General features: G+C 38.1%; 1 protein-coding gene and 1 long non-coding RNA gene across 4 annotated transcripts; both read left to right on the forward strand.

Annotated features, from left to right (window-relative positions):
- Positions 1 to 16: 16 nt before the first annotated feature.
- Positions 17 to 20,576, forward strand: LOC122973288. 3 transcript variants are annotated; one of them, XM_044340696.1, is made up of 6 exons: positions 17 to 187; positions 328 to 666; positions 12,476 to 12,520; positions 19,590 to 19,709; positions 19,894 to 19,925; positions 20,359 to 20,576. In XM_044340696.1, the coding sequence occupies exons 1-6, from the start codon at positions 142 to 144 to the stop codon at positions 20,458 to 20,460; spliced, it is 684 nt and encodes a 227-aa protein (XP_044196631.1). In that variant the 5' UTR covers positions 17 to 141; the 3' UTR covers positions 20,461 to 20,576. The 3 variants fall into 3 exon arrangements, with proteins under 3 accessions (XP_044196631.1, XP_044196633.1, XP_044196632.1); XM_044340698.1 differs by lacking the exons at positions 12,476 to 12,520; positions 19,590 to 19,709; positions 19,894 to 19,925; positions 20,359 to 20,576 and adding exons at positions 4,708 to 4,752; positions 12,649 to 12,894; XM_044340697.1 differs by lacking the exons at positions 19,590 to 19,709; positions 19,894 to 19,925; positions 20,359 to 20,576 and adding an exon at positions 12,649 to 12,894.
- On the forward strand, positions 4,767 to 5,531 carry LOC122973311. Its single transcript, XR_006399973.1, has 3 exons — positions 4,767 to 4,981; positions 5,156 to 5,187; positions 5,339 to 5,531. It is a non-coding gene; the product is annotated as an uncharacterized LOC122973311 (long non-coding RNA).
- Positions 20,577 to 22,088: the final 1,512 nt, after the last annotated feature.

The raw sequence follows: 22,088 nt of genomic DNA on the forward strand, positions 1-22,088 counted from the left end.
CTCATTTTACAGAAAGCATTCATGTGGACAGTTTACGCAACTGTATGAGCAAGAAAAAATGGCCCCACCTCTTAAGTTGAGAGCACCCTTCCTGGAGCACAGTTTGATTACACACATTGCTGAGCTACAATCATACGCACCATGATGAACCTTACCTTGATAACAGCTTTCATTCTCTGCAGCATCAGTAAGTACTGCCACTACATTTCTCTCAACTTCATTGATGCCACAATTTAATGGTTTTTGCTCATTATTCAATTTATTAAGAGGTTTTGTTTTTCTTCCTATAACAACTAAATCTCTTGTTGTCTCTGCTGTGTGTTTCAGGCTGGATCTCTGTCTCACTTTCTGAGTCTCACAATGTGGAGGTCCAGCCTGGTGAAAACGTCACACTGCAGTGCACCACAATTTACCAAGCTTACACAACAACATCCTGGTTCAGACTGGTCAACAGAACCAAAGCCAGCTGTATCTCAACTATGTTCAGCTCTAAAAGTGTTCACTACTGTGATGGATTTCAAAATGGAAAATTTCAAATGAGCTCCAACATTTCCACAACCTCTCTCAACATTAAGGAAGTGGATTTATCTGACTCAGGGGTTTATTTCTGTGGATTTTACATTAGCGGACAGACAGTTTTAAGTGTCATACATTTAAATGTTGAAGGTAAGATGTTATGAAATTTATATTCTTCTCTTATGTCTTTCTATATGTGGCTATTTAATTATTGTCAGAACAAGATATTGATGCACATTTTTAAAGCCAAATAAAAATAAAATGTATCTTCATTTCATTAAAAGGCAGTGATGATGAATCATATGATAACATTGACAGAAAGTCTAAACGTAAGAGTCTCTTATAGATTTCATTGTGCAAAATTCAGTTTTGTCCATTTTAATGTTCGTCATTTTTAGCTAGAAAAGGGGAAACAGTCTGATTAAAGATCTTTCTTGTAGAAGAGTCTGATGCAACAACAAAGCTGACGAGTGTGATCCTGGCTGGTCTGACTGTTTTCCTTGTAATGGTCATCATTGGTCTGCTGGTTAAAGTCAGGAAACTTAAGACAGGTACTTTATGAGAATTACTCAAACTAAACACTTATGGAAATGTTCAATAGTGTCAGTATGATGAAAAAATAGAACATTTCTTGTAGCCAAAATGTGATGACAGCAAACTTTCTATTAACTGATCAGATGTATTGTCTCTGTCACTCAGCTGCGACGGAAGGGCAAAATTCACTAGTGAACAAGGTAAATCCACTTTTGTGTTTGATCATTTCAAAGGTTGTAGAATCATCACAAGTCAATAGTGTTTTTCTCACAAACTCAGCTATTTGACATGTAGAACTGCATGTACTTTTATTTACAGAATCTGGACTCTGATCAGCTGAAGGACACAGCACTGACTTTGTATTCAACAACAATAAGAAGCAGGAGGCCTGCATCACAGAGAGAAGTGGACACTCATGTTATTTATGCTGCCAGCAGACAGACAAGAAGAAACAACAGCAACAGCTCAGAGTGAAACTAATGCTTCATTAATCTGCTGCTGGAGTATTGTAAGGGTAGCGATACACACCATCAACTTATCCAAAAATGATGTCAAATCATCTAAACAAGTTTGATTCATACAAAATTGTGTTGTGTGTTGTTGAGTTAAGCACCTGATGAAAATCATTTTAATTCTTTAATGTATTGTTTGTGTGTGTTTTGTTATTTCTGCAAATAAATAAAGTGAGCTAAATGTTTTCATTCTCATCTCTCTCAAAGTCTCTTTCTTGATTATTTTATCTGCCTCAGATGGAGATCTGACAGCAAAACAATATGATTGGTGTTTGATGGAGGAGGAGCCAGTAAGGACATTGATGACTGTCCACATTCTCTTATAGAGAGAATTAGATGCAACAGTGGAGGAGTGAGTGAGGTACACATAATATCACAGTGTAGTCAGAGCACAACTGACCTGAAATTCAAGAAACCTGTTCAGTCAAAACTGTGTAGTTAACTGTGTAGTTAACTGTGTGACTTTCTGCTGTCAAGTAGACTAAATGATCAGCTTCTACAGAACATTTATAAAAACCTTTTTGCAAAACTTACAACCATCAAAGTGAAAACTGGATATTTAAACTGATGTTGATGTACTAAATGTCTGAATTCAAATATGTATTTTAAAAGGTCGTATTTATAAATATAATTATATGTGGCTCCCACCTGCCCCTTGTTGCACTTTACACTGTGGTGACAAACAGCTCTCTCTGTATTAGTGACATATCTCTATATGTATCTTAACACTTCTGACAAACTTGCACCACTGTTTTATCTTCACATGATCTATAAGCAACTTGTGACACAGTTTGACACTGACAGCCTCATGTGAAAACATTCACTCTGCTCCAGACTGTACATCAGTGTTTCTCTCTACTTGGGCAGCCTGTCCAGATAGATTAAGACCTGTCCAGATAGATTAAGACCTGTCCAGATAGATTAAGACCTGTCCAGGTACAGAAAATACAAATTGCATTTTTTTTCAATCAATGCACACAGATCCTCTCAAGACAAGGTGCATGGTAGGTGTGCGTGACACAGTGATTCATTTGGTACGTCAAATTCAAAGGAAGACTGGCAGCATCAAGTTTTTCTCAGGTACCATGTGGAGGAACTGGTTAAACACTCGTCCCTCTTTTTCCAGGTATCTGAAATAAAGTTCTGCTTATTGGCATATGATTTTTTTAATTCACCTTTCATCAGTTCCCACATTCATACCTCATATATATGTCAAGCTGTCGGCTTATGGAGACATAATTATTAAGCATCTTCCAAAAATAGCTTGTTTTACTATGATATGCTTTAGTGAGTGTGTGTGAAGATCAGTGATTCCATTACATACATATTCACAGCAGTACATCACTTAGCTGAGCCTCACTGTTGAGGTTCTAGAGGACGACGGCTGATCATGGTAAATGGTAAATGGACTGTACTTGTATAGCACCTTTCTAGTCTTCCGACCACTCAAAGCGCTTTTACACTACAAATCACATTCACCCATTCACACACATTCATAAGCTGAATGGGTACAGGGGCTACCATGCAAGGTCCCAACCTGCCTATCAGAGGAAACTAACCATTCACACACATTCATACACTGAGGGGTTAAGTATCTTGCCCAAGGACACATCGGAATGTGGACTGGAGGAGCTGGGAATCGAACCGCCGATCTTCCGATGAGTGGATGACCCGCTCTGCCTCCTGAGCCACAGCCGCCCCATTATCTGGACATTGTAGATGTTTCCAGTATAGCTGCCTACATGACATCCAGTGGTGTTCAGTCTGCCTCTGGTCTATACACATTATTGACATATTGTGAGGTTTTACTAGTATTGAGTCAGACAAAGATCAGTTGACAGCTGACACAGAACAAATCCAACAACATTCTTGATCAATGTTTTAACCAGAGCACATTACACTGATGTGATACATTTTTCATTAATGAGTAGTTTCAAATCTCTTACAAGTAATGTAAGGGATTCAGTTTTTAAATTCAGTATTGACACAGTTACTAATCCCAGTGATGCTCTTTTTACTCCTACATAGGAAGGTGGGATTGCTGTCTTACAAAGAATTGGATGGAGGATCAACATCATGTCTGTGTGCATTCAGTAGAGACAGATTGCTCCAGGTGTGTTAGCTTTGCTGTGAAAACACCTTTGGGTAAATCCAAACCTGTATATTATGTCTCCTTAGCTGGCTAGCTGTTGCTGTATTTGGGTTTCACTGGGGTTTGTTCAGATTTGGGAGGGGTGTGTGTGTGAATTCTATCATTCTTTAACTTTGGTTTAAACACTATGCAGCTAAAATAACCTTTAGGATAACCATCTCATATCCGTTCAGACGATCATTTGGCATCAACACTCGTTTTACAGAAAGCATTCATGTGGACAGTTTACGCAACTGTATGAGCAAGAAAAAATGGCCCCACCTCTTAAGTTGAGAGCACCCTTCCTGGAGCACAGTTTGATTACACACATTGCTGAGCTACAATCATACGCACCATGATGAACCTTACCTTGATAACAGCTTTCATTCTCTGCAGCATCAGTAAGTACTGCCACTACATTTCTCTCAACTTCACTGTTGCCAGAATTTAATGGTTTTTGCTCATTATTCAATTTATTAAGAGGTTTTGTTTTTCTTCCTATAACAACTAAATCTCTTGTTGTCTCTGCTGTGTGTTTCAGGCTGGATCTCTGTCTCACTTTCTGAGTCTCACACTATGGAGGTCCAGCCTGGTGAAAACGTCACACTGCAGTGCACCACAATTTACAAAGGTCAAGCAACAACATCCTGGTTCAGACTGGTCAACAGAACCAAAGCCAGCTGTATCTCAACTATGATCAACTTTGAATCTGTTCAATACTGTGATGGATTTCAAAATGGAAAATTTCAAATGAGCTCCAACATTTCCACAACCTCTCTCAACATTAAGGAAGTGGATTTATCTGACTCAGGGGTTTATTTCTGTGGATTTTACTTTGGCGGACAGACATATTTAAGTGTCATACATTTAAATGTTGAAGGTAAGATGTTATGAAATTTAGATTCTTCTCTTATGTCTTTCTATAGGTGGCTATTTAATTATTGTCAAAACAAGATATTGATGCACATTTTTAATACAAAATAAAAATAAAATGTATCTTCATTTCATTAAAAGGCAGTGATGATGAATCATATGATGACATTGGCAGAAAGTCTAAACGTAAGAGTCTCTTATAGATTTCATTGTGCAAAATTCATTTGTCCATTTTAATGTTCGTCATTTTTAGCTAGAAAAGGAGAAACAGTCTGATTAAAGATCTTTCTTGTGGCAGAGTCTGATGTAACAACAAAGCTGATGGGTGTGATCTTGGTGATCTTGGGCAGTCTGTTTGTTCTCCACACTACGGTCATCATTGGTCTGGTTGTTAAAAACAGAAAACTTCAGAGAGGTAATGTTTCGATCTTGTATTTGGTTTATAGTTTTTTTCACAAATTCTTTAAAGTTGTTTGAATATTTTGGAAGACTACTAAATTTCATGTTTGCCAAAAAAAAGTAACAGTAAAGTTTTAGAATAATGACGGTCAATTAACTGATTAGATACATTGTCTCTTTCATTTGGCAGCTAATGAAGAAAAGAATCGACAACAGAGTGAGGTGAATCATGTTTTATCATTTACTTTACAAGTAAAGTTTGATCATTTACTTGTATTTGTTTTATAATTTAAGTTCATGTCCAGCCATTGTTTTGTTTTTCTCTTCATTTCCACTTGTTAAGGTGACTGACTGTAAATACTTTTATTTACAGAATCTGGGCTCTGATGACCTGAACTATGCAGCAGTGACTTTCTGTCAAAAAGCAAAAAGAAGAGCGGTGGAGCCAAATGTTGTGTATGCTGCCACCAGATAGACTCAAGAAACAAGAAAAGCTCTTCAGAGGGGAACTGATGCTTTTTCATGTGAATCTGCACTTGTGTTTTTATGTGTTTTTGTGTGTTTGGTGGACAGGAAACCATCACTTTGGCAGAAAAAAAGATGCATAACAGTTGCATCTTCTTTCTAGTGCTGAGTTTTATTTCATATCACTCTTGTAAAGATGTTATTACAGCACATCAATACAGAAACTTAAGCTTTAAATGTTGACTTAATATAGACTGTATGCACAGTACATACAGTATGTCGGTGTGTCTATAGTGGTACGTGGAAGAAAATAGTCTACAGCTAACATCCAGGTGTGTTTTTTTAGCATGTAACATGTATTTATGCTCTCAGTCGTCCATCCTGCCACTTTCAAGTGTAACAAACAGTACTGTCTGTGTCAACCTAAAAGAGACATCTCAACCACAGCAAGAATGGCCTTCAGCTCTGTAATATTTTCTCTAGTGTGTTACTTTCACAATGTAGCAACAACCACAAAACACACCAAATAAAACCGCTACTACATTTTGTTTTATCTAACTTCTGAAGAACTGTGTTGGTAAAAGGTGCAGCACTTGAAGACATTGAAAAAACAGAGATTGCAGTGTGAGATACAGTATGTGACTCCAATTCTCTGATTTACAGTATTTGGGCTCAGATGAGCTGAACTCTTCAGTGCTGAGGTTCCTTCCAAAAACAATAAGAAGCAGGAGGCCAGCAGCAGAGAGAGAGGAGGAAACTCATGTTGTTTATGCTGCCACTAGATAGACTCAGGAAGCAACTGGAACTGCAGCTCTGATGCTTTATCATATTATTCTGTGGTTGTTCTCACATGTAGGTGGTGAATACAAGCAACCACAAAAGTAAAAAATAGTTTGTATTTTCATGCTTGTGTTTTTCTTTTGCTCTCTCTAAGCCAAAGTCTTTGTCTTTTTTATTTCATCTGTCTACAATCTTAATGTGACAATTAAAAGAGCAGAAAGGACACTGATGATGGTCAAACTTAGTTACACAGAGAGTACAATAGGGAGGGTGGGTGACACATCACTTGTTTGACAGGAAGAGACAGCACAGTGTGGTCTGAGCTGAAATGAAGTAAAAATCAAGACATGTCCAGAGTCAAAGCTACAAATAAAGCAGTGAAACCTTCCACAGACATCAAAGGCCTTGCTGTATTCAAAGATAGAGAGTAATGCTACTTTTAAACATCCACCATGAGTCACTTTTATTTTACACAAACTCACTTTACCTTCACAAGCTACATCAACATCTGCTCTCCAACAAAGTTTTGCCAGCACACATTCATGGCTCTCCATTTGGTCTTTAGTCATTTAGTCTCTGGTTTCACTCTCAGATATCAGTTAGAAAATACCAGCTGGAAACAGTGACCTGTATTCTGTATCCACAAAGATGAAAATGTTTTGTTGTTGTCTTGTGTTTTGTCTTCTGGTAGTCTTGTTATAATGCATTAACATTAGGATCAAAAACACAATGGCAGGAAACAGGAGATTGTTAACATTCATAAGAAAATCCCTCCATGACTCAACATCTCATAACAGGAGCAGAAAACAGTCCTAGTAATCAATAACAAATGACAACTTGAATGATACAAAGTTATGATCAACTTTTAATTCCTTTTTCTCATCTTTCTGTTGGTATTTGAGCAATAATGCACCTTCTGATACACAACAACAGTAGAAGCTGCAGGAGTGAAGCATAACTACTATACTGAGAGATCATTACTGAATAGAAATACATTGAATGGCTATTGGAGAAAACAATAGTATTATGACTTTAATGTGACTGAATTACAAGATTTAGCCTACTTGTTTGGAAGAAAGACATTTTAAAAAAACTTTAATTATGCACAGATTTAAGGATGATACCTGACAAACTCAGCTACAGCATCTAAGATGCAACACATGACTGTGTGAACTCTTATGTACAAAATGTGAGCTCAGATGACCTGAACTATGTAGCCCATCCAAAGACAAAAGAAAAATTGCAGGTCTGCATCAGAGAGAGAGCTGGAGCTGAATGTTGTGTTTGCTGCTGCCACCAGATTCAGGAAGCTACTGGATGTGTGAGTTTAGAATATGCTTTGTCATATTAATTGCAGGGCAGGAATTATGCCACGGCCAAACAACCAGTGCCGTGGATGCCCCAGAGTGTGGCCGTAATGCCCCTTCTAAAATTAACTACCCCCATGGCCAGTTTAGCGTGCCCTGTTTTGAACTGGCCATTGTTCCCTTAAAAGATAGTTGCGTACTTCCTCATTCAAAACTACATGCAACGCAGCAAATAAACACTCTCAATGTTTCCCAGTGTCTCAATCATCATGCTGGACATCAACAGTGGCGCAAGATTTCTCCCATCCCGCAAATATATGTGTAATGTCAACGTAAACATTAACAGCTAACCCTTTAGCTTACATTAGCTAAAACATTATGTGATAAGCACAGGCAGCTAAACACTGTACAGTGTAAGTATTCATACACGTTGTGTTTTAAAGTTAGTCACACACTCTCCTGCCAGGCTCTTGGAAGCGGTCAAAATGATTTTCTCTGGCAGTTACTATTAATAAGACTGTCTGTGACAGTGACATCTGGCAGCTTGTAGTAGTAGTAGAGACGTCGGAAGATGCTTCACTCGTTTTCACTCATCATGAATTTATTTCCTCCGTGGCAGAAAAACACATTCCATGATCCTTCAGAACTCCAGCAGGTTAAACTGGACTAGCGAAACACTTTTAGTGCTGATTGACTCCAACACACTCACTATAAACAGACTTTAAGACAATCGCTAGCCTAGCAACATTAATGCTACAAACAGCCCATAATGCAACACTCTGTGTAGAAGTCAGTTTTACATTGGTACTTTATCCATTGAAAAAGAATATCTGATGTTGTGACCAAGCCATTGGTGCAGTGTGTATGCAAATGAACCTGTAGACCGACATGCATAACCAGTCAAAAATATTCTCAGCAGTTAACCGTTGACATCCTAACCAGGATATTGCTGTTGGCTAACTATGAACATACATAGAGTTTGTAACTTGCTGTGAGATCTGACGGGTTGCTACTTTTTCAGTGTGATGCAACATTAACACATACACACACACACACACACACACACACACACACATTTCTCTGTAAGCAGACGGTCACTTCTCAGTTAAGACAGATCAGGAGAGTCTGCCGGCTGTTACATGACTGGCAGCTCTCATCCGAGTCTCTCCTTGAGACCTTTCTCATCAGTGTGTTTAATGTTTAACGTTTAAAAAAGTGTTTTAAGCATTTTTATACAGTCTATGGTTTTAAGTCATTTTTGTGACTGCTCCTATCATCTCAGACTCAAATGCTAATAGTTGCACACGTGTGGAAATTTGTTCAGATTCATTTTCATCACCCTTAGCCCATTTATACACTTAATTTTATCATTAAAATATAACAATAGCAATTAATATAATGAATTGTTCACATTGTTAAAAAATCAATCAGGCAGAATTTTGTGGAAAAGTCAAACATATGAATATAAATTAAAAGTTTGCATTTTATTGCTTGTGTTTCTTTCAATCCTTCTCTGTTAAAGTCTTTCTTATTCTGTCTGCCTCTGATCCTAATCTGAGAGAAACGACAGCATGTTAGATGTTTGATGGAGGAGGAGCCAGAAAAGGACACTGATCACTGTCAAATCTCCTTATAGGGAGAGTCAGATGGTCTGCAAGAAGGGAGGAGTGAGTGAGGTAAACGTCACTTGTTTGACAGGAAGTACAGCACAGTGTGGTCTCCAGTGAACATCATGGGTCATGAAACTAAATTTGTTTAACCTCTTGATCTCTACTAATGTACAAACAATCTCAACAAGACTATATTTTCCTCTATTTGGCTCAATATATTATTATTTCTACATTTTAGAAACGTCTCCATTATGTACTGACACAGTGAATAAGTATAGTAACTGTGTTTGCATTCATATGCAGACATGCAACAAGTCTTGTGCACCCTGCCCCTGTCATTTTCCATTGTGGTAAAAGTGTGAACCAGCCAAAACAAAACCACAGCAAGACTGGCCTTTAGCTCTCTGCTGTAAAACCACATGCAATTAAAACTGTTCCTCTTTCACACAACTTGTTTTCTTCTTAACGTGAAGATATTTTGGTGATGTATCTGTTGAGATGTAATCAGTTAAAATACCATCAAGTGTAAATCCATCTCATCTCAAACCGTCACGTTCTTTACAGACCACAGTAACTGAACTATTAAGTACAACATTGAGAGAGCTATTTACTGTCACATGTTGCTGGAAAGTGCTGAATTTACTGACAGTACCTGAAGACAATGAAGTAGAATCAACTAGAATTAATTAGTGAGTGAAAAAAGTATTGTTGTTATAGAGAAAACCTCACAGGAACAGAACTGATTCGACCAAGACAACAGGTAAACAAGGAGGACATTTTGAGTATGCATTACAACATCAGCTGCAAAATTAAACCACAGTAGATCAGCAAACAAGACGTTTTACTAATATGTGATACAAGTAGGGCTGTAGTCTCCTGGTCAACTGGTCGATTAGTTGGTTGATATGCTCTCATCCGACTAAATTCTCATTGGTCGAATAATCTCTGTGTTGGTGTATTCAAAACCCCCCCGTTGTACTGAACGTTTACTGAATCTGTGTTTCTCCATAATGACACAAAGAGAACCCCCGCCAGGCCAAAAAAGTATTTTTTAATATTTGATAGCGTTTGGGAGTCTCTGAGTAGTGCTGCTCCGGTACGTGAGTCAACCTCTGTCGTTGCCTGGGAAACGATTGGTAGCATGGCTCCGTTAAGGAGTATGTTTGCGAGTGGGAGAGAGCGAGGGGCAGAGAAGTGACAGTGGATGCGAGCGGAGCAGAGGAAAAGGTTAGTAGTAAGTTGTCAGTCTGGCAGTAAATGTACAGTACAGACTACAGTGTGTCGCTTAATAAATGCTAAAAACGTCACGTCTGTTGTTTCCACAAATGCTGGAAAAGTGAAGGGGGTTAGCTCCAAAGTTAGCAACAATGGGTTAGCATAACCTGAAGACACAAAACAGAGAAATACAGAACAGAGAAATATGTGGCTGCCGAGTTAACTGTGCACTACTGTTGTTGATTCTCCATAATCAAATACCCTGTAATAGTCAGTGCAACATATTTAAAGGCATATTATGCAGGATTTTCCTAAAACAAACAATGTATGGACTGATACCAAACTAATGACTCTCAATCGTAACTTATGACCCAGTGGAGGTGTGTGAACACTTCTGGGCGTCAGCCTTTGGGCAGTGTAGAAGAGTGTGATGGAATAACAAAGCTGACAAGTGTGATCCTGGCTGGTTCTCTTCAAGTGTTCAAGTTAAGGCAGGCATGGAAGTAAGTTATAATCACATGTTTCATGTCTGTCCAATCATACATGTCCATGACCTATTCCATCCACTTACGCTGTCCTTATAAACTCGGAGGTGCTCATTCATTCAGCTTGCCATAATACTCACTATGCTCCTCACTCCTGCATTACCTCCTGACTGTAATTCATCTCACTCCACCTCTCCAGCCTCCTCCTGTATGAGCATCCAGCTGTTGTGAACATGAATATTCAATCATACATGTTCATTTTCTTCAATCATTGTGTATGTAAAGCTCTGCCGGGCGCTTGTGAGCTCAGGGTCAGTCTGTGTCAACTTGCTCAGATTATTCCAGAGCATCACATGAGCAGAGCTTCACCACCAATCAAAAATGCATGTCTTGTTGAAATAAATAAATGAAAATAAATGGTTAAATCTGACCTGTGTGATGACTGAACTGAGTCAAGCATGATGGAAATCAACAGGAGACCACGAGCGTTTGAGACCACCTCTGTACTGAGACAAAAATATCCTTTGTTGTGCAGGTAAAGCTGCATTTAGTTCTCTTGTGATTATATGGTCATTAATATATGGTGGTAAATAATCACTGCTTCTACACAAATGTCTGCAACTGCAACCTCTGATATGACCAACATATTGTATTACATGGTCTGAAGAATAACTTGAGGGTAACATTCTGCATCAACACTTATTTTCCTGAAAGCATTTATGATGTCAGTTTGAGCAACAAGACAAGTAACTAAAAAAAGAAAAAAAACACCCCGCCTCTTTATGTTGAGAGCAGCCTTACTGGAGCACAGTTCAGTTGCGGACAGTTCAGTGCAACATTCATATGCAAAATGATGAAGTTTACCTTGCAAAGAGCTTTAATTCTCTGCAGCATCAGTAAGTACTGGCACTGAACTACTCTCAACTGTATTTACAACTTTGGTAACTCTAACCAACCAGAATTGAAACTATCCACTAATTACAAAATATATACAAATTAATTGTTTATGTTCCTTTTGTTTTATAGAAAACAATTTGTTTGTTTTCTCTGCTTTTTGATTTAACATTTATTATAAGTCAAACTTTCTCTAATTAAAAATCTCTTCTTGTCTGTGTGTGTTTCAGGCTGGATCTCTGTCTCAGTGTCTGAGTCTCAGATCGTGGAGGTTCAGCCTGGTGAAGAAGTCACACTGCAGTGCCCCAGTATGACCAAATATGTTTCTGTGGTTTTCTGGAACAGACTGGTCAGCAGAACCAAGATCAACTGTATCTCTGTTATGATCGGGTCTGACAGCAAAGCTGAACTCTGTGATGGCTTTCAGAAGGGAAAATTTGAAATGAGATCCAGCACCTCTACTGTTTATCTCAAAATCAAACAAGTGGATTCATCAGACTCTGGACTGTATTTCTGTGCATTCTTCACAAGTGGACGGCTACTTTTCAGTGAGATACATTTAAAAGTTAAAGGTAAGATTAATGTTAAGTCTTGTATTTTGTTTGGTCATTTATGTTTATATTGTTAATATATTTCATCATTATGATCTAATATCTACATATGCAACAAAGTGACAGTTTAAACATTACCAAACAATGATTGTGATGCAAATCTCTCAAACTCAAGACTAAATGTATCTTCATTTCATTAAAAGGCAGTGATGATGGATCACATGATGACGTGGACGACACATCTAAAAGTAAGATTTGCAGATGTAGAAATGCAGATTGTCAAACATTTGAAAATGAAACATCTCTGCTTGATTTGTTTTTCATCTCAAGTCACTTCTGGTAGTAATTTAGTCTGATTTAATGATCTTTCTTGTAGAAGAGTCTGATGGAACAACAAAGTTGACGAGTGTGATCCTGGCTGGTCTGACTGTTTTCCTTGTAATGGTCATCATTGGTCTGCTGCTTAAAATCAGGAAACTTAAGACAGGTACTTTATGAGAATTACTCAAACTAAACACTTATGGAAATGTTCAATAGTGTCAGTATGATGAAAAAATAGAACATTTCTTGTAGCCAAAATGTGATGACAGCAAACTTTCTATTAACTGATCAGATGTATTGTCTCTGTCACTCAGCTGCCACTGAAGGACAGAATTCACTAGTGAACAAGGTAAATCCACTTTTGTGTTTGATCATTTCAAAGGTTGTAGAATCATCACAAGTCAATAGTGTTTTTCTCACAAACTCAGCTATTTGACATGTAGAACTGCATGTACTTTTATTTACAGAATCTGGACTCTGATCAGCTGAAGGACACAGCACTGACTTTGTATTCAACAACAATAAGAAGCAGGAGGCCTGCATCACAGAGAGAAGTGGACACTCATGTTATTTATGCTGCCAGCAGACAGACAAGAAGAAACAACAGCAACAGCTCAGAGTGAAACTAATGCTTCATTAATCTGCTGCTGGAGTATTGTGAGGGTAGCAATACACACCATCAACTTATCCAAAAATGATGTCAAATCATCTAAACAAGTTTGATTCATACAAAATTGTGTTGTGTGTTGTTGAGTTAAGCACCTGATGAAAATCATTTTTAATTCTTTAATGTATTGTTTGTGTGTGTTTTGTTATTTGCGCAAATAAATAAAGTGAGCTAAATGTTTTCATTCTCATCTCTCTCAAAGTCTCTTTCTTGATTAGTTTATCTGCCTCAGATGGAGATCTGACAGCAAAACAATATGATTGGTGTTTGAGGGAGGAGGAGCCAGTAAGGACATTGATGACTGTCCACATTCTCTTATAGAGAGAGTTAGATCCAACAGTGGAGGAGTGAGTGGTAGTCTTGTTATAATGCATTAACATTAGGATCAAAATCACAATGGCAGGAAACAGGAGAATATTAACATTAATAAGAAAATCCCTCCATGACTCAACATCTCATAACAGGAGCAGAAAACAGTCCTGGTAATCAATAACAAATGACAACTTGAATGATATAAAGTTATGACCAACTTTTAATTCCTTTTTCTCATCTTTCTGTTGGTATTTGAGAAATAATGCACTACTAAAGTGTGATACAATGATAAAGGCAAACAGAGGAAATTAGAAGTAAATACATGTCTTTATGAGCCTGTGTCAAATAAAGGCCTGGTAACAGCACGCAGGGTGTGAGGTCAGGACTATATAAAAACGTAGTGACCAGATTACATCACTGTGCTCTTTATGTGCTTCAGTGTTTCCGCTGCTTCTCCGTGTCTCTCCTCTGCTGTGTGTTGTGTGTTGCTCCTCTGCTGTCTGTGTGTCTGTTTGAGTGACACACACACATGTAGAGAAGAGAGGCCACAGCAGACAGGATGAAGCTGCACTTTGGCTGCATTCGCACCAAATCTGGCAGTGTGGCACCTTCCTGCAGGGTTGTGCGGGGGGGTGCAGGCGTGTTTATTTGTGCTTAAGAACGTAACCGCCGTGAAACAATCAGAAAGTAACGTTTTATGTCTCTGATTCACAGCTTTGTTCTCGCTACCGCTGCTCCTTCACTTCATTTGCTCTCTGCCTTGCTTGACCACTGCTGCTCTCTCTCTCTCAATCGTTGAGCCGGGGAGGAGAAGCCAACTTTGAATACTGTGTTTACAAACACCAACCAACAATCCTGCATAGTATGCTTTTAAACTTATGAATGATGTAAAGTGTAATTTAGCTGCTGACAGATATGTGAAACCGACATGTGGCCTATTTAAACTATCAAACAGCCAAATTATGATCATGATGAAATACTGTCTAAAAATTGTGAATAACATCTGAAGAATGTTGCCATCATCTTTAAAGACAGTGGTTCACCTCATGACAACATTAAAGATCAGCTAAAACTTTCTTCCTGCCCCTCATTAAAATGTACATCTTCTTGTTAATGACGCGTTTTGTTGACTCTTTATTTTTCCCTTCACTTGTCAAAAATCTTTTTTCTTATTATCTATTGTCTTGTCCTTTGGACACTGATGACTACACAGAGTATAGGGAGAGTTGAAGTCTTTCACAGTGGAGACAGCACAGTGTTGTCTGAACACGTCATGATGCTTCTGAACTCACAAATCTGTGAGAAAGTTTAAAAAGAAAAAGTGAACACTGGCCTCGTTGCTTTGGTCGTGAGGATAAAACACAATCTGCAGCTGTATTTGTACAGATGTTTTGGAGAAACAAAGTGTAGAAATAACCATCAGACAACAAACAGCAACAGTAAAGTCTAAACCACAGGGAGACTGGTTTTCACCCATAACCACAAAAACCAAAGGCCTTGCTGTTTTTAAAGTAATTATTATTCAAGTAAAGTAATAAGTAATTACTATTGTGCAACAAATGTTTCCAAAACATTTAGGTCATCATATTCCTATGACATTAATCCCATTGGAAAGCACTGGAATAAACACAACATCCAAGCACAACATTCATCCACTCATCAAGTATGACAGTGGAACACTACAGGTTTGTAGCTAAATCACAGTCACAATGTGTGGCAGCTGGTTTAAGGGCCACAAGCTTTCATTGTGATCCTGTCTTAACAAGAGCAAATATTCTCATCAGTCGGCAATAATGTCCTAACCTGACGTACCACATGGTTTGTTACGCAGAACCACCTTAGAAGTCGTCCTTGGAAACTGTTTGGAAAAGGGCAGGCACTTTCTAACAATATTTGGCAGGTATGGATGAACCAACTATCACCGTCTATCAGCATCTTACCTTGCAAGGCAGCTGGATCTGCAAGATCACAAGATCACACGTGAACACTCATTGGACACAGATTAGTCTGAACTACTGGTGGTTCAGACACAAGCGCATAACTTGAAGCCTGACAAGATGGATACTCGCTTGATTTCAAGATCTCACGAATCCAGCTGCCTCACAAGGTAAATAATGTTAATAAATAACAATGTAATGTAATAAATATTAGGATGCTACTTCATAACAATGATCCTTGTCCATCTTTACTAGCTGGCTGAGTTTGAGTTTGAGATTTGGATTTTGTTATAGACGTAGAGATGTATGAGTGTCATGTAAACACAGAAAGTGTAAAATTTAACATGATCATTAACATCAATGGTCTACTAATGATTTTCACCCACACACTGTGCAAGCACGATAACATCCTACGTTACCATGGAATTATTTTAAGTCACCCTCCCTCTCCTCATTCATCAAAGGACATCTATGTGAAAGGTGTGTTATAAGAGTAGTGTAGCTGCTTTAAGGAATAGGGCAGCGCATAATGTGGCAGCATAGTGAATATGTAGTTGAGCGAGTGGCAGAAAAGTGAGAGTGAATGTGAGTGGAGCAGAAGAAAAGGTTAGCAATAAGTTGTCAATCTGGCAGTAAATGTACAGTTCAGGCTACAGTGTGTCAGCTCATAAATGTTGCAGCTTTTTTAAGACCAAGAAAGGCCCTGAAGTTAGGGACAGTAGGTTAGTCTAACCTGACCAGGCTCACTTAAGGTGAACTGTCCTTTAAGGTGGATCAGCTATTCTCATTTTAGTGTCAGTCGCTCTTACACAGGGAATGGAGAACAAAGAAATGTCTGGCCCACCTCCCATCCCTAATCGACCTAGGGCAAAAATTGTCTTATTCAATGTATCTTTGTTCATTATGTCGTATATAATTTGGGTTGAAGAATATTTATTATTAAATCACATTGTCTGAAAAATAACTTTGTCTCGTTCTCATTGAGGCCAAAAATCTGCATCAAGATGCTTTTACCTTGAAACCTGCTTTATGTCTCTGCAGCATTAGTGAGTATTGGCTTTGAATTAGTCTCAACTTCATTACAAATGTTGTTATTCTATGTTTAGCCGACGCAATTGAAACTTATATACTCACTGTTAAATTCATTAAGAGGTATCGTTTATCTTCCTGTAAAGCAAAAAGCAAAAAGAAAGGTGGTGGAGCCAAATGTAGTGTATGCTGCCACCAGATAGATTCAGGAAACAACTGGACCTGATGCTTCATCATATTAATCTGCTTTGGGGCTTTTGTGTGTTGTTGTTGCTGAGAAGAATAACATCTCTTGCCAACAAAAAAATCTCATTTTGCAATAAAGATCATTTTCAATCACTGTCCTATTGCAGAGCTTTAATTCTCAGCATTTTCTTTCTCACAGTCAAAGTTTATTTTGTAAAAACATATGATTTGTGTTTGATGGAGGAGGAGCCAGTGAGAACACTGATGATTGTCCAGATTCTCTTATAGTGAGTGTTATATTGAGGTCAGATGAGTGAGTGAAGTGCACATGACTTCTTTGACAGGAAGAGACAGCTCAGTGTGGTCTGAGCACCACTGAGGTGAGAACCATGTGGCCTGTTAGATCAAAGCTTTCTAAAAACAAATTTAGAGAAAAGTCAGAGTCTCTGAAGTTGTATAGAGGTTTTGGAAACACATACAGTTAAACAATGTCAAAACTGAATATTTTACTGTGATATTTTACCATGTGAGTGATAAGTGTAGATGTAATAAAATAGCATCATGTGAGCTGTAAATCAGCCTTCAACTGTGTCACTGCTCCCCTTGTCATGAGTCACATTTCACACTTGAAACACAGATCTTCATCTGAAAGCATATGAACGGTGTTTAATGGAGGAGGAGTCAGGTCTCTGACCCTCTAACATGCCCCATGGGTTTAACTTCTCACGCTAGCATATACATCCACTAACATTCAGTTTTAAGAGGAAAATTCTTTTCAGAACTACTGTAAAAACTCATCATGATGAGATAAGTAGTTATGGATGACTTCATGTTTTGGGTCACACTTTGGCCAGAGTCCAAGATATCTGCCAGCATGCCAGCACTACAAAGTCCCGTTTTCTTGAACCATACTGGTAGCCTCACCCTGGTTAATCCATATAAGTAGGATACAAAAGCACAGGAACTAGCACTATCAAAGCATGGTCCATCTTCAGCCGGCTACTCATGGCATAGGACCTAAAAAGGTCAAAATACAGAGTCTAGGTCTAGACCCTGGCATAGTACAGGCAATTCAGGGTGCAAAGAAATCCTCCACCATCACAGTCTATAAGGCTAATTAGCTCATTTTCATTTTCCTTATAAACTCGGAGGTGCTCATTCATTCAGCTTGCCATAATGCTCACTATGCTCCTCACTCCTGCATTACCTCCTGACTGTAATTCATCTCACTCCACCTCCCCAGCCTCCTCCTGTATGAGCATCCAGCTGTTGTGAACATGAATATTCAATCATACATGTTCATTTTCTTCAATCATTGTGTATGTAAAGCTCTGCCGGGGGCTTGTGAGCTCAGGGTCAGTCTGTGTCAACTTGCTCAGATTATTCCAGAGCATCACATGAGCAGAGCTTCACCACCAATCAAAAATGCATGTCTTGTTGACATAAATAAATGAAAATAAATGGTTAAATCTGACCTGAGTGTGCTGACTGAACTGAGTCAAGCATGATGGAAATCAACAGGAGACCACGAGCGTTTGAGACCACCTCTGTACTGAGACAAAAATATCCTTTGTTGTGCAGGTAAAGCTGCATTTAGTTCTCTTGTGATTATATGGTCATTAATATATGGTGGTAAATAATCACTGCTTCTACACAAATGTCTGCAACTGCAACCTCTGATATGACCAACATATTGTATAACATGGTCTGAAGAATAACTTGAGGGTAACATTCTGCATCAACACTTATTTTCCTGAAAGCATTTATGATGTCAGTTTGAGCAACAAGACAAGTAACTAAAAAAAGAAAAAAAACACCCCGCCTCTTTATGTTGAGAGCAGCCTTACTGGAGCACAGTTCAGTTGCGGACAGTTCAGTGCAACATTCATACTCAAAATGATGAAGTTTACCTTGCAAAGAGCTTTAATTCTCTGCAGCATCAGTAAGTACTGGCACTGAACTACTCTCAACTGTATTTACAACTTTGGTAACTCTAACCAACCAGAATTGAAACTATCCACTAATTACAAAATATATACAAATTAATTGTTTATGTTCCTTTTGTTTTATAGAAAACAAATTGTTTGTTTTCTCTGCTTTTTGATTTAACATTTATTATAAGTCAAACTTTCTCTGATTAAAAATCTCTTCTTGTCTGTGTGTGTTTCAGGCTGGATCTCTGTCTCAGTGTCTGAATCTCAGATCGTGGAGGTTCAGCCTGGTGAAGAAGTCACACTGCAGTGCCCCAGTATGACCAACCATAATTCTCTGGTTTTCTGGTTCAGACTGGTCAGCAGAACCAAGATCAACTGTATCTCTGTTATGATCGGGTCTGACAGCAAAGATGAACTCTGTGATGGCTTTCAGAAGGGAAAATTTGAAATGAGCTCCAACATCTCTACTGTCTCTCTGAACATCAAACAAGTGGATTCATCAGACTCTGGACTGTATTTCTGTGCACTCTACACAAGTGCACGTCTACTTTTCATTGAGATACATTTAAAAGTTAAAGGTAAGATTAATATTAAGTCTTGTATTTTGTTTGGTCATTTATGTTTATATTGTTAATATATTTCATAATTATTATCTAATATCTACATATGCAACAAAGTGACAGTTTAAACATTACCAAACAATGATTGTGATGCAAATCTCTGAAAATCAAGACTAAATGTATCTTCATTTCATTAAAAGGCAGTGATGATGGATCACATGATGACGTGGACGACACGTCAAGTAAGATTTGCAGATGTAGAAATGCAGATTGTCAAACATTTGAAAATGAAACATCTTTGCTTGATTTGTTTTTCCATCTCAAGTCACTTCTGGTAGTAATTTAGTCTGATTTAATGATCTTTCTTGTAGAATGTGAGTGTGAGTCTGATGGAATAACAAAGTTGACGAGTGTGATCCTGGCTGGTCTGACTGTTTTCCTTGTAATGGTCATCATTGGTCTGCTGCTTAAAATCAGGAAACTTAAGACAGGTACTTTTTCAAAGTTACTGTGTGTGTCTTATAATTGGTTTTGTTGCTACTGGACATTCTTTTCAAGTGTTGACAATATGGAGGAAATATATGAAACGTCTTGCTTGAAAAATGTAATAACAGCAATATTTTAGAACAATGACCGTCAAATAACTGATCAGATGTAATTGTCTCTGTCACTTAGCTGAAGAAGAGCAGAATCCACAACCAAGTGAGGTGAATCCTACTTTTACATTTACTTTGATATATTGTATGACAGAGCAAGAAACAGCCAGACCTATTAGCTGAAATGATCTTGTTGCAGTATCACAGTTTATGTTGGCTGATGAGTAAGAAATAAGCAAAATAAGCAAGAAATTCAAATATAAAAATGCCAAAGATATGTGTCATTTAGAAACAGTGTCTTCTTTACATAATGTGTCCATCAGAGAGCACGAACAAGTTTATTTTTCAACTGTAAAATGTTTTCCTTCATACACATCTTCACTAAATGTCACAATCATTTAAAAAAAATCAAGGCATCATTGTGTTCATGACAATTGGCCAAATATCAATATTGGTATCGGCCTCAAAGAACCAGTATCTATATTGTATTTTATTTCAATCTTGTCAAGTCACCACATTAAGACTGTAAATACTCTTTTTACAGAATCAGGCCTTTGATGAGCTGAACTACGCTGCAGTCACATTTCAAGCAAAAAGAAAAAGAAAGGTGGTGGAGCCAAATGTAGTGTATGCTGCCACCAGATAGACTCAGGAAACAACTGGAACTGATGCTTCATCATATTAATCTGCTTTGGGGCTTTTGTGTGTTGTTGTTGCTGAGAGGAATAACATCTCTTGCCAACAGAAAAATCTCATTTTGCAATAAAGATCATTTTCAATCACTTTCCTACTGCAGAGCTTTAATTCTCAGCATTTTCTTTCTCACAGTCAAAGTTTATTTTGTAAAAACATATGATTTGTGTTTGATGGAGGAGGAGCCAGTGAGAACACTGATGATTGTCCAGATTCTCTTATAGTGTTATATTGAGGTCGGATGAGTGAGTGAGGTGCACATGACTTCTTTGACAGGAAGAGACAGCTCAGTGTGGTCTGAGCACCACTGAGGTGAGAACCATGTGGCCTGTTAGATCAAAGCTTTCTAAAAAACAAATTTAGAGGAAAGTCAGAGTCTCTGAAGTTGTATAGAGGTTTTGGAAACACATACAGTTCAACAATGTCAAAACTGAATATTTTAACTGTGATACTTTACCATGGGAGTGATGAGTGGAGATGTAATAAAATAGCATCATGTGAGCTGTAAATCAGCCTTCAACTGTGTCACTGCTCCTCTTGTCATGAACAGTGTTTAATGGAGAAGGAGCCACGTTTCTAACCCTGTAACATGCTCTATGGGTTTAACTTCTCACGCTAGCATATACATCCACTGACATTCAGTTTTAAGAGGAAAATTCTTTGTGTCGGTGGGCTTTATCTTCCACCTTATATATTACCCATTCTATGTATTTTTAGTTTCACTTTATCTATTTTATCTTATTTTTATTATCAAGTGGGCTTTATTATATTTTCACTTTATTTTATTCTTATTTTATCTTATTTTTATTATTATTATCAAGTGGATTTCATTTCCTATCTTATGTTACATAGGTGCTGAGGTCAATGGTTGGTAGGTTAGAGCAAAAAGACTGTGGCGTGTGTTTTTTAACCCCAACAGGGTTAAAAAACCGAGCAGCTTCAGGTTGCGCCCAACACAGATAAGACCCACAGTAGAGGTTAAACCTGTGGGAAGACGAGGCTTATTTAGGGTTGTGCAATATGACGATATATATCATGTGACAGGAGAAAAATGTCTATCCTTTCATATTATGCTCTATCTTTTATATCGTTGTGATGCAAATCACACTCTTTACAGCAATATTTTTCGTCATTTGGAGTCTGTCCATCTTTTACACAGATCACATTGATAAATTACTCTTGTTGGCTAGCTCACTCAACCACAGCTGCTCTCTCTCTCACTGATGCTCTCAGCTCTCTCCCTCTTTTTCCCTCATCTTTTTTAAAGTCGGGAAGCCAACAGAAAAGTAACTTGACTTTTAATGTTTTCTAACAATAAGAAATGTCCTCCCCTCATCCTAGTAACATCTTTGTACTCCCTCATGGCAGAGTTTAGAGCTCTGATCAGTCTGATCACGCCTCTGAATCCCCAACACCTGCATGCTATGTAAAAGCAAGACGGAGGGGACCAACTATTTATTCATTGAATTAAAATGTGCTATATCAGGATGGGTATCATTATCGGGATATGACATGACCTATATCAGGATGTGACCGTATATCAAAACCGGTGGTGACTCTGTGTCTATTGGGAAAAGGGAG

This window comes from Thunnus albacares, chromosome 22 (genome assembly GCF_914725855.1).
Source record: "Thunnus albacares chromosome 22, fThuAlb1.1, whole genome shotgun sequence".
NCBI classification, from domain to species: Eukaryota; Metazoa; Chordata; class Actinopteri; order Scombriformes; family Scombridae; genus Thunnus; species Thunnus albacares.

What these genes read in the sequence shown, in the direction of transcription:
- LOC122973288 (XM_044340696.1), top strand. Translation starts at nt 142, where the DNA reads ATGATGAACCTTACCTTGATAACAGCTTTCATTCTCTGCAGCATCA. An exon ending in CGTGGACGACACATCTAAAA is followed by an intron (nt 12,521 to 19,589) that starts GTAAGATTTGCA and finishes TCTTTCTTGTAG; the next exon opens with AATGTGAGTGTGAGTCTGAT. An exon ending in AGAATCCACAACCAAGTGAG is followed by an intron (nt 19,926 to 20,358) that starts GTGAATCCTACT and finishes CTCTTTTTACAG; the next exon opens with AATCAGGCCTTTGATGAGCT.